A 13,408-nucleotide genomic window follows, 5' to 3' on the forward strand; every position below is an offset into this window, starting at 1 on the left:
TTTTCTCACAGACACAGCAGAGTGGAGTTACTATCTTGCATTTGTCCCACAGGCATGGTAGGGTGTGCAGAACATGCTTTCAACACTCAACTACAAAAGCCGCAAACCTTTCTGGAAGGAGAAAAGACACAGAAAACTTCAGAAATATTGTGTTTATATATTTAAAATGATGGAAAAGCAAAGACTTTACTTTAAACCCAGTGTTGCAAACAAATTGGCTTTGAGCTTACATGCACACACTTGTTGGTAGAAATCAAAATCTTTGGTTATGCGTTTATATCAGTGTTATGCTTTTATGTCTCCTCCTTTCTCAGATAAGGTCATCAGGCACAGAGCATGCAGTTTGAAGGACACAGCCCATGCTATATTTGCATCTGAGCTGGACCCTGAGTTTGACCGCATGTGTGAAGATATCAAAGAGGCACGCAGGAAGAGGGGTAAGAGCATCACTTGATTGAAATAAAATTGGTGAGATTGTTGATGTATTGAAAATAGAACACATTAAAGGATAAGTTTGGTTTATACAGCTTTTACATTGTTTATAGGATGAAGTAGAACAAAATACTCATCCAGAAGGCTTTCCTGATCCAAGCAGTGCTTCGGGGGGATATTTAGATCCAAAATCGTGCAGCGTACGTCCTTATAATGGGATCCAGCGGGGCATAGACAGCGCCGCTCCTGAAACTGCATTTATCGTCCAAAAACTCACGTTTTTCACCAATATTCCATCATGGTCGGCTCCGAGTTAGTCCTCTGCTGCAGTCTGTGTCACTCCAGACAGCGCTGTACGGCTGTACTGACCTCTGAACTGACGAAGACTTTGTTTACGTTTGCCCCTCAAAGAAAGGAGAAAGTGGAGTCAGCTCTCCAGAGAGTACTGTGCATGCGCGGAGGGGCAAACGTAAACAAAGTCTTTGTCAGTTCAGAGGTCATTACGGCCACACAGTGCTGTCTGGAGTGACACAGACTGACGCAGAGGACTATCTCGGAGCGGACCATGATGGAATATTGGTGAAAAACATGAGTTTTTGGACGATTAATGCAGTTTTAGGAGCGGCGCTGTCTATGCCCCGATGGATCCCATTATCCGGACGTCCGCTGCACGATTTTGGATCTAAATATCCCCCCGAAGCACTGCTTGGATCAGGAAAGCCTTCTGGATGAGTATTTTGTTCTACTTCATTCTATAAACAATGTAAAAGCTGTATAAACCAATCTTATCTAAGAGTTTTACCATGTCTTTTTAACTACCATGTTTGAACTTTCCAACATTTAAGTATCCCAAAATACTTTAATTTATTTTATTGCATGAGTAGATATAGCTCTAAACTCAAAATCATCGTCTAGGTATATCAATCAAAAGTTATTTGGAGGAAGACTACTCACAGGAAAAATAAGCCTTTTACTGAAAGGTCCAGCTAGTCTTCTTACTCTCTGTCTTTTTATAAAAAATCTTTGATAGCTTACCTCAGAAAGCAGAAACTTATTTTTGAGGAGGAAAACAAATCAGTTGGGTTCCCCCCACAGTTCTTGATGCAGCAGTCAGCTTTAATGTGGTGTATATGGTGCGGAAAGAAGCAATGCCTGAGGGTCCTGTGCTCCAGACAGTACCTTCTGTGTTAGCTGTCTGCCTGGTGCTCTGCATCTCTGCTCACCAAATAGCCCCAAGCCATGCTAGGTGCATCCAGTATAAATCTGGGTGAGCTCCATGCTCATAGGAACAGAAAAACAAAACACTTTAAATATTAAGTATTACATGTGATTTAAGTGGCCAAACACTGAGCCCAGCGACAATAATGTGCAAATGGAAACATGGGAATAGATTAATGTATGCATAGAGTTACACTGAGCACAGCCTCTGCACCAACAGAAGATGAGCACAATGGAAAATGTACCATCAGTGTAAGTTATCAAATATATCTTCTGGCAGAACACTCTTTGTATTACCATGACCAGTCCTTTATTTGTGTCCTTTAAATTTTCTTTATTAAAAGGCATGAGGAAAAAGAACCACTATAGTTCTTCCCCTGTGGCGCACACTGTTCTCGTTTTTCTTCTGCATTTTTCTTCAATATATCGAGTGAATTGCACAGGAAGAGTTAGTGAATTTAATTTTCGTTTTGAATCATCTACAGTTTGCAAAGACTAACCCGCTGAGAGCTTATTGACTTCATGATTTAAGCCACTGAAGTCTTCCTCCACCAGGAAACTTATGAAAGAGGAAGCAGTTTTCAGGAGTCATTTTGTTGCCTTTGATTTCCTATTTTATCAAACTGAAAGCACAGAATGTGAAATGAATACTGCAGGAGAAGAAGTCAGACGCCCAAAAAGGGGGAATACAGTGGTGTAAATATTTCATCTTTCACCCAGGGTCCTGCAATGAAGCTATCAATTAGGCCAGCACAGCATGATGTCCAATTACTGCAGAGTTGAGAACCTCCAAAGAGTTTCCGGGGGGATTTTTCCCCCCTGTGACAAGATGAAAGAGCTGTGATCAGTTTTGACATCAAGTTATATTCAAGCTATTGGCTGGAGTTGAAATGGTTCATTTTTATAGCTTACACGTCTCAGAGCTCCACCTCTGTATTTTCTTCTATTCATACTTCAGATGTATGAAAGTTAAAACTGCTGCAAGAGATGAGGTTACAGTGTAAATGCTTGTATTCAAGCTTATTGATACATCTTTGGTCACCTTTCCTGCTTCCTTTTCTGTTTGTACATTTGTATACATGTCGTTACTCTGACCTGCCAGGATTATATTTCGGGTGTTACACACACAAAATGTGCATGATGATACTGGGTTTTACATTTTGTCAATAACAGATCATTTCTGTTCACTGCAGACCTTGAAGAGCCAGCTCAGGCGGTGGCAGCTCCAACTGTGGCAACTAGGAAGCATCAAACTACAGGAGAGGAGCCGGCCAAGAGCAGCCCTCAGGGCGAGGCCACTGAAAAACAGTGCACTCCCAGTGAGTATTCAAAACACCTTTTAACTCGCATTTTATGATAGTTTAAAAAAGAGCATCATCTATTCTTCTAGTCAGTACATGAACACCCTCAGAAACAAAACATTTAATGAATCATCACCTGTCTAAAAACATTTGTACCCGAGTCTTTGACTGACGCACATTCAGACTCTGCTCCAGCCTCTGTCTTGCTGTGTTCCTCTCTGTAAGTGACGCAGCAGTCAGCAGCTGTGTTGTACCACCACAGTGAACCAGATGTATGTGGTGCCAGACACCTGCCTGCTCACACATACACATACATTTCTCAGCGGTGGAGAAGCATCACACTGAGTGCTCTCATTATTGAGGCTGCTCTCTCCTAACTACTTAGAAACACCACCACGCCACAGAGCAATTACATGCCCACCTGTGGCCAACAGCAGGTGCCTCAGGGTGAATAGAGGGCTGGGAATGGGCAGGGGAGCGGACTAATGAGGTTGTTACCTAAGTAAAAACGAGATAAGCAGGTTCAACATGTAATCTGTGCAATGCTTTTGAGCTTCCACCTGCATACAGAAAGGGGAAGGTGATGCAAAAGTAGTGATGAGATGTCAGATAGATTCGAAATACAAGAAGTGAAGAATCAGGGCAATTTGCATTTGAAACAGTTACTGTTGATAATTTCCCTTGGTGACGCAACTTTGTCCTACTTAAGGCAAAAGTTTGTAAAACACAATTTTGTTTTTGTAAACTTTATCGCTTATCTTTGTTGTTACCTTACTTCTGACTTTTTAATTCCTTTGTAGTGCACCTGTTCAACACTAGGTGGTGCTTGTCCCTCATGAGAGTATTCTTTCTGTGAGAGTAAACCATCTCCTGTGGAGATGATCCCTCCTGAGAGCTGAGGGTCTCTGTAGGCCATCATCAATACTGTAATAGTCACGGCATGTTTGAGACTCAGATTCACTGCAGCTTCTCTTGTCCTGCCATGCTTGAAGTAAAGAGTTATCTAAGCAAAGAGGAAATTACAGTTAATAACAGCTAATGGTTTAATTTGCCATCCAAATTATTCTACCCAGTGGTAAACTAATAGAGCTTATACAGAAAACTCTATCATCAGATTTATACTTGTTTATGAATTTATTTTTTGGGTTCATCTGTGGGGATGTAGTCACAAAATATAGTTTTCTCATCAGTTCATCTCAGTCAGTAACCAAGACTTATGAGGCTTTGAACACATTTAACATCACTGAACTTTTATCAACAAAATCCAAAATTTTTAAGATCAACGCATTTTATTTATCACATAGTTTTACATCTTATCAGATGTAATGTTACAGTATATGCATTCATGTTAGCATTCAATTTACGTCCATTAAAGTCATAGTTCTTTTAGCCAATATGATGTCTATCTGAACTACTTATTCACCTTTAAGGATGGGAGCACAGTCGTCTTGTAAATGCTTCTTTTAACCAGTCTTCTCTACAAAAGCAAATGTCACAGATGTGGACCACCAGTTTAGGCACTCTTGAGAGAGCAGTTATCAGCCTCCACCAGAGACTTAATTAATTAGCTGATGGAGTGATTAATTTGTAACATCGACAGCCATTTCTCACCTGGAGCACCTCAGCAAGGCATCTATTAGGCTAATTGGTCACAGAGGCAGTCTTGTCTGCAGATATGTTTGTACCCTACAATGAAGATGCAGCACATCTTTGAGAGAAGAGACCAATTTTCAGAGCAGAAACTAAAGGATTTAACAGCTAAACTACTCCTGCAGTGTTGTTGGCTCATTTTGAGGGTGTTTAATTTGCCTTTAACCCCTGTTAAAGGTCAGAAGACAGAAAGGTCAAAGTTATCGTAGATCGTTATTGCCTCTGGGGAGAAGCCTATCTGAAACTGTTTTGGTATCAGCAATTTGGTAGAGCTTTTTTCTGGCATTTCTCTCCCTCACTTCTCTTTTTTGTTTGCCTAGGGTTAAAAAATACCAGATTTAACCAAGACTGGATGCACAAAACTAGAGCCCGACCACTTGAAAAGGTTCATACTGTCTTGTGACCCCGGAAGAGGGTTGAAACTAGTTAAGCAGGTAAACAAACCGCTCTGTCTTTCAAAAAGAACCCTTTGAAAAATAGAGCCCGACCAGTATGGGATTTTTGGGGCCGATACCAATACCGATACTGGGGGCAAAAAAAAGCGGATATCCAATATATCGACCAATATCTGAAATATGGGCTGATATTTATAATAATTTCATTGATATTATACACAGGATATATGCTGTATATGAACACAAATTATTATAATACCCATATGATTCAAGACAGAACACTATAAAATTAAAACAAGGAACTTTAATTATAAAACTGTCAACATAAGAAGTGTAGGGTTAACCAATGATGAATAAGAACAAGCTGTAACCACAGTAGTAAATAAAGAAGTCAAACTTTAAGCACTGTAAGTAGAAAAAAATAGTCAAAGTGTAAACGCACAATGAGCAACTAACACAACGTTAAAACGCCGCTCTATTGTCTTACATTACATAATGGTGGATGGAGGGGGCGGGCACTCGGGCAGTGTGCAGTCCAACACACAGACACACAGAAACAGGTGTGATAGAATCTCCCGGAGCAAAATTTTTTATAATCGGCTACATTTTGTCCGATGTTCATTAATCGGTGACAGACATAGTCGGCCCGACCGATTAATCGGCCCGACTGATTAATTGGTCAAGCTCTACACAAAACTGGGTACAATATGTGGCCAAAGTAGTAAAAGTGGCTTTTTTAAGAGCTAATTTAGCCAAAATCGAGATAGCTTGTGGCTATTCATGTGGAGTGAAAGATTGGGATGGACCGTGTTGTTGATGATGCAAAAGAAAACATACTGAAGGATGTGGTTTCTGTTAGTCTGCATGAATGAAGCTGTCATGGTTTCTCTGCTCCAACCCTCTCACAGCCCCACTCTCAACCCCCCTCTCTCATAACACCCTCCCCCCCCTAAGGAGGAGCAGAAATCCCAAAGCCCATTACCTGGGCCACAGCTGTGAGTTCACACCGAGGGCAACACATCATGGATATGGTTCATGTGAAGTGTCCTCCATTCATTCATAATTAATGCTCTTCAGTTACTCTTATTTGCATCATGAGAATAACTGAGTAAATTTTGATCACATGTCTTTTTCCTTTGCCAGTCAAACTAAGTGCTGTAGGTAGATGTAGTAAATCACTAAATGTTGATGTCAGATTGTTCTCTGACTTTTTATTGATCTTAACCCAAGACATGAGAAATAGTGTGCTACATTCTGAATTTTGGGGGTTTTTAAGGCTCACCAATCGTTTTTCCCAGTTGAGAAGATCGTTCCTCCTTCAGCTGTTGAATTATTTGTCGGAGGAAAGAAAAGCAATTCTGCATAATGTGTCCTCCATTTGACTCCATAGTATGCCGGAGGCAACAATTCCAGGCTGCATTCATGTAGATGGGACCCTGCTGTTTCTTGCTTCCCCATACGGCCTTGTATCTCACATAAAAACCAGACTGTTCCTTTCCCCGTTGTCACTGTCAATCAGTCATGAGACTGTGATGGGATATTTGCAGTCACATTAGACATTATAGATTTCTTGTACCTCAGGCTGAAGTGGTAACTGAATGGATGGCCTGGAATTTTGCCCAGGACATGAGTTACAGCTGATACAAGCTGCAGATGTTACAGAGCAGGAGGAAATATATTAACAGAAAATTCCCCTTTTGGTTTTGAATAACACGATATACCACCAAAGTCAGTGGAGGGCATGTCAACAACAACTTTGTTTGATAATTAATGCAGTATTTTTCAATTACTTGAAGAACATTTTTGTGGAGCCAGAAAACAAGGGCATGCTCACTGCCTCGTCTTCCAACTCCTGAGCAATCTTGGGGAGCAGCTGTAGATTTCTTCTGCTCCAATAAATGTTGTGCCCATGTGTTTCACTCTGTGGATAACCAGATCTGATTCTTCACTCGCTTGCAAAATAAGTTATTTAAGTTAAAATGCACCAGGAGGAGGCTCACCTGGTTATGGAAAAGAATGGGAAACAACGCTTGATTGATTTGATTCTTGTTGCTGCAAATGCACAGCTTTTGATGATTAAGGAGACTAAACACAGCCCATCTTTTATGTCTTTGATTGAGCTAATCTTTAATTTTCACATTAGTTATGAATAATTTAAATTATATCTACTGAATCTTTTACATTTTTCTGCCAAAATTATGACAACATGTAGAAAATGCAACTGTTAGGTTCTTTCCTGTTTCCTAGTTTAACTAATTCATTTGATGAAAACAGAGTTGGACTTTTCATTTCTGTTAAAGAACAGTTTTTCTCTAACCTTGCAGAGCAGACGGACCTGCCTGATTCAGTTTCTGAACTCCTGCAGGTCCATCTTGCCAGGCTCCATTGACCAACGAATTTACTCGGCTAAATTCTGACCAGCCCAATCAGGGAAGAGAGGCGGGAGCTGTGGGAGCAGACGTGACGTCAGCAGACTTTCGTACCTGTCAGCGTTCCTTTGATTCTTAAGTTAAATTTGTAAAGATGGAAGCTGTCGTCTAACGCCTTTCCCACAGCTGTTTCTAGTGATTCAGTAGTTGTTCATCTATTGTTTCTTAGAAGCATCGGCTCACATAAGCTACGTCATACCGTGGCCTGATGTGGATTGGTCCGGGGTTAGTGTGTTAATCAGAACGGTCGTCCAATCACCAGCTGCTGATTTTTTTTAAAGTCCTGCCTCTGAAAACAAATCGGAAGAGCTGCTACCCAGATGGACTAGTGAAATATTTCCCTGGCGGATATATGAAACTGTCCGTATGGCGTGTCAGGTTAAGTTTGTCTCAGCACTAATGGATTACTTAGGCCTGAACCTCACGTATGTGGATACTTTTTGATCGGATATCTTTGTCCTTGTTTAAAAAAAAATCTCCGTCCACGCCACAGAAATATCTCCGTCCATACGAAGAGGCCAAACTGAAAACGATCTCCTCTGGAGCCTGCAATGCCATGCCTGGCTGATAAGTGGCAGGTTAGCAAAATGTGAAAACCATAGAAGACGAACGTTATGAGCATGCGCAGTCAAACACAGTGACTTGTTGCTAGGCGCTTGACATCATCGCGTCAACACCAGCTCCGTTTAACACAGCTACACGGATCCACTCAACCGGATATTTTTTTATTTCTTCACTTTTTTATCCGTTTTTAAAAATCTCTGTTAATGTGTGTGAAATCGCTGTGTTCGTGTGGTTGAGAGGCCCAACTGGACAGAAAAATGTGCGTTTAGGAATATATCTATATATGTGTGGCTCAGGCTTTAATGCAGGTGGGAGTACCTGTTTTTCAGGGTTGGTACTTTGCAATAGTCTTCTCACTTTATTCTTTTGAACAGGCCAATGCTGATAAATTATTTTGTTCTGTGGAAACAATATTTCTTCGTCTTCCTCAGGGACAGAATTATTCAGTACTAGTGGCCGTGACCATAAAACAAAGCAGCTTGCCTGAAAACTAAATGTGCTGTGTTATGACTTTGTTATTAGACCTGGACACTGATTCTCCTCAAGCTACGTCTCAGCAACCAGGCAAAAATAATCTCTAGTTGCACTCTGACAGCCTGTGGTGCTCACTAATACATTCCTCACAAAGCATGCAAAGCCCAGAGCGAATGAGCACTGAGGCAGCAGAGAGCACTGCTTAAGTTGCCATTTTGTGGGCACAGATGCCTCTGGGATCATTGTGGTATCAAGCGTTTAATGAATGTAAAATCATCCATGATGCCTCTTGCTGCTATTCATTATTATCGGCTGCAGCTGAGCTGACATCAGTGTTACTGTCTCTGCAGACTCATGTGGGGGCTACAAATCTTTTTACTTTTGTTAAGTGATGATGCCTCTCTACAGATTATAAAGCAGTGTCTTATCTCTATGTGAAGCAAATAACGTACATATTATGATATATCATCATAAATGGCTCACATCTCTGGCTGAAACAAATGAGCCTGGAGAGTTGCACTGCAATGATAAAGCGTTTGTTTCCTCCGTGCGTGCCAGACAACAGCAAGCTGTGCTGCTGCCTCAGGATGTTAGAAAGGTAATGGGGAGGAGTGAAAGGATGAGTGATGGGGAGGCTGTGCTAAGACAGTCAACACTGACAATGCCCAATTATGAAAAATGGTTGTTGTTCTTTAAGAAGCTGAGTTGAGTGTTATAAACTGTGTTAGGCATAGGGTAAGAGTGAGCTTGTTAATTCCTTGTAATGTGTAGATGTGCTGTTGTTCCTTTATCATCATTATTATTCTTCATGTCATGTCAGAGCTTTGTAAAGCTCCACCACCTGCATACAGAGTCAAAACGCTTTAAGTATTCTCCAGATGGACTGGATGGCAGGGCCTCAATAAAATACTCTCTTGTTTGAAATTCTGATGCATGAAGGATTCCTGCAAAGTATAAAGTGGACCAACATTTCAACAACTAGGCAGTTCTTGAGAAAACAAATACAACACAGTACAAGGTCTCTTGAGCTTATGTTTTTGTTGTGTTTTTTTTGCACAGCACTCCAGTTGATGAGTACATTGCAGTAAACATCAGAGGCTAGTGCTCACTGAGCAGCCTAATGGGGTGTATTCTCCCTCTGTCTGTTGTTATCAGCTGTAATTGAGCGGAACAGTTGCACAAACATGATGCATGATTAGTTGAAATGACTTATGGATTTGTTGCTGGACTCTAAATGATCTTTTTGGACCTTATACTCTGTTCAGAGCCAGGCTGTTGCAAAGGGAATGGATTATTTGTGTTCAGATTACAATTCAACATTTTCCAAGGAAATCACAGAGCCAATTTGTGTTTGCAACAGAAAAGAGTGATGTTTTGAAGATGAAGTTAGTGGTTGTCTGATTTGAATTGAATTTTCACACAGGTTGACCTGTTTTTTTGTTACGATATTGTTTTGTGTATCCTTTTTGTTTGTTTGCAAAAGCTTCCATCATCTTGCATTGATTTGGGTTTTTCTGTTATGACTGTAAGTCAGGGCTATTCAACTTGAAATTCGGTAGAATTTTCAGACCAAAGAAATGAGCAAAGCTGCACATTTTTAGCAGTAAAGTTAAGCTGCTGTGGCCCTCTCCTCAGCTATGGAGTCTGCTTTATTGCAGCACAGTTCTGGTTGAAAGGTCCAGTCAAACTCTGAATTTTAGGGGCCCCATCATGAGATCCCTCATATTAGTTTATCTGAAACCCACCATGTTTTTCAGTGTGGTGTCTTCGGACAATCTTTCAGCACTGCAATGGAGTCGTTGCAGAGCAAACACAATGGTTTGGTTTTTGGACTTGGTGGTAAAATAAGTAATTGGCAGTCGAGGAATTAAACTGAAGATTTTCCTTGCTTATTTTTAGTTTTAGGGTAGAAAGAGATACTATTTTCCCCCTGTATAGGACTGCTAAAGTTAACTTTTTGAAGGGACCTACATTTAAGCCGCGTTTCCACCAAGCAGATCGGTCCGGTTTGTCTCGGTACGACGCGCTTTTTGCGGCGTTTCCACTGACTCATCCTGGGACAGATCCCTAAAACCAAGACGAGCCGGCCTACTTTTTTGGGACCCTTTCGTATGGGTGCCAGACTGAACCGATCCACCCTCGTAAGGTGGAGCAACACACTGCAGACCGTTGATTGGTCAAAAGAATCGTCACTTACCCCGACAGCGGCTGCATTTCTCCTGGTGGCACACAGACTTCACTGAAACAAAGCTTGATTGCACTTAGTAACAGAGAGCTACATGATAATCATAGAGAGGACGAAATGCTGCATGTCTTCCATCTCTGCTCTTTGTTTACTGTGTCGCGTTTTTCATCTTTGTTGGATTTAATAGCGGGGTAAGCTGCTACTGCGTCGCGCTATTGTTTAACAGCTGCTGCTTCTGGCATCCGGCTTACACGCCGCCCATCACGAGAGGGCACAGTTTGCTGTGGAAACGCAAACGGGATCAGGTCTAACTGTACTAAACCGAGCCAAACCGTACTGAACCGACCCAAACTGCTTGGTGGAAACGCAGCTTTACACAATTCATTGTGGGTTAGTTGCTAGGTTACGATTGGTGTTGCAGTCAATGTTTGTAGTAATGTTGGAATTTTTATAAGAACTTTTCAGTGTTAGAAAAAGATGTTTTTCTCATCGGACCCAAGTCCCAATCACATGGCAGCTGCTTTAGGGCCACTCAAGAGTTGATTTTGGGCCACATATGGCCCACGGGCCGCTAATTGAATGGAGCTGCGTAAGTAAGTGGTTCTGGTACATCCCAAAAAAGAACCCCCAAAAAAGTGATACCTAATTATTCTGTGGTGGTGATCAACTTTCCTACAAAAAAACCCCACCACATAAGTTTCTGGGTCTCATGGGGAATGTGTGTGGACCAGATTTTTAATTAGTAGCCTCAAATTTCAACCAGACAGTAAACACAAGAACATTTTTATTGCAACTGAATGTTAATGTGGCCTCTTTTTGCTCTGTTTTGATCACTGCCTTCAGGGTGGGAACAATCGATAGTAACCCCAACACCTCAGAGTCGACTGCAACATGGGGCATTCTGAAATAGGATTAGCCGTAGTCTAGACTCTGTCTGGGAAAGCTGCAGTGGTAGCGGAGGACCTACAACTCATCCATACAAATATCTAAATTTCCATTCAAGAGGGATAGATGTTGCATGTCTTAAACTAGTAGAGTGCCTGTATAGAGCAAAGACTCCCTGTGTTCAGTTATTTGTTTGTAACTCTTAATGCCAGATCATCTTTTTTTAACAGGCCTATGTGTGATCTTATTTTTAACTAACGCTAATTTGATCAATCTAGCAAGCTTGAGAGTTTCCTACTCCAAAATAAAACTGCTTTTATCTGAGCATGAGCCAAAACAGCATTTTATTCATGTAATAATTTAGCCAACATTATCTTATTTATGTTTTTTTAATTTCTAAAATAAAGGGTTGAATCACAATGAACATCATATTGTGTTCTCACAGGAATGAAATAAGCAGACAGGATTTTATATGTGGGTAAGTAACTGGAACATCAGTGACTCAAGGTCCTAAAGTTGGACACTGCAAACGAATAGGGATTTCAAGAAAGTGTTTCATTAAAAAAGCAGCTAGTAGGTGTCTTCAGTCATTCTCCGTGGGAAGGTGTATACTGACCTCCATTTATCAGCGTGAAAACTCATGTCAGTCAATTAAATCAGCCAAACTGCAGCACATCTCTGTACCTCATTGCTCCTGACTTACAGGCTGCCTGAATGAATGTTTTGGCCGCAAGCAATAGACCTTCCCTCCAGAGGGCTTTCAAACCCTGCTTTGTGTGTGTGAGTGAGCATAGACTGACAACTTTAGCATTACTTGGAGCTGCTGGTGCATTGGGGCATATCTGTCCTCTAAGAGGAGGGCACCACAGGCACTGCCATATAGCTGGCTATTTGCTGAGGGGCAGGAATGCATTGATGTGCTGACTGAAATATGCTTTCAGTTCCTTTCTCTTGTGACTCTTTATTTTATTTTATTTTTTTTTATTTATTTATTTTTTACATTTGTATCTGGCTTTCACTTGTCATGTAGAGAAAAGACATGGGATAGAGCAGGAACCTGGAAAAGAGCAGAGGACTGATGTTTAAAACATTAACATGGCTCAGATTGAGATCAAACCCAGGCCGTCCTCACAGCAGCTGTAGGTTCTCTACATAAGGCACAATTCAAACACTAACCCTAATGGAAGCTTCTGTCTTTGACTTCTTTCCTTTTTTAACTTGCTGTCTAGAAGTGAGTCTTGTTTCAAAACCACAGTCTGATTAATCAGAGCTCTGAAAAATAAAAACAAAGTGGAACAGAAATAATATTTCTTTTGTCCAAATTATGTTTTGATAATACACACTCAAAATCATTTCCTGTTGATTTTGAGCCGAGCAAGCTGTCCTCCTCCTTATTTTGATGCCATTTTTAGCAAATTGTCTTAAAGCACTAGCTCAAGGTTTAGCGCAATAACATTGTGGTGTTGTTGATCATGTCTTCTCAATAGGGCTAAACAATTAATTGAAATGAAACCGACATCACAATGTACAATATAGTAGAATGCAATTTTCAAATTGCAAAGGCTGCAATTAAAAGGAAAAAAAAAAGTTTCATGTACACAGACCTGGAGGGTATATAGTAACTCATACTCTATCTTCTTTTAGACAAGCAAAAGTTGATATGCTGTTTTTTTTTGGCAAAAAAATCTGTGAGCTACAGAGATTCATGCTAGAGATAGACCGATACAGATTTTTCCAGGCCGATATGATACCGATTATTTGTAGTCAAGGAGGCCGATAACTGATATTTGAAACTGATATTAATTTACAGTCTAAGTGTAAATATTGGTGTCAAAATTTTAAACAATACAAACTCCAACACATAACTTCATTCGT

At 40.7% G+C, this 13,408-nt stretch overlaps 1 protein-coding gene across 1 annotated transcript in view; it reads left to right on the forward strand.

The window, feature by feature from the left end:
- Positions 1-13,408, forward strand: part of atad2b (ATPase family AAA domain containing 2B) — a 58,054-nt gene that overhangs the window by 24,293 nt on the left and 20,353 nt on the right. Inside the window, exons 23-24 of the mRNA XM_074684984.1 lie at positions 315-437; positions 2,844-2,969. Coding sequence (XP_074541085.1) covers positions 315-437; positions 2,844-2,969 — 249 coding nt within the window. The remainder of the gene's footprint in view (positions 1-314; positions 438-2,843; positions 2,970-13,408) is intronic.

Source organism: Halichoeres trimaculatus, unplaced genomic scaffold, assembly GCF_033239565.1.
Source record: "Halichoeres trimaculatus isolate MK-OKI-2021-1 unplaced genomic scaffold, fHalTri1.1 fHalTri1_scaffold_13, whole genome shotgun sequence".
Lineage (NCBI taxonomy): Eukaryota > Metazoa > Chordata > Actinopteri > Labriformes > Labridae > Halichoeres > Halichoeres trimaculatus.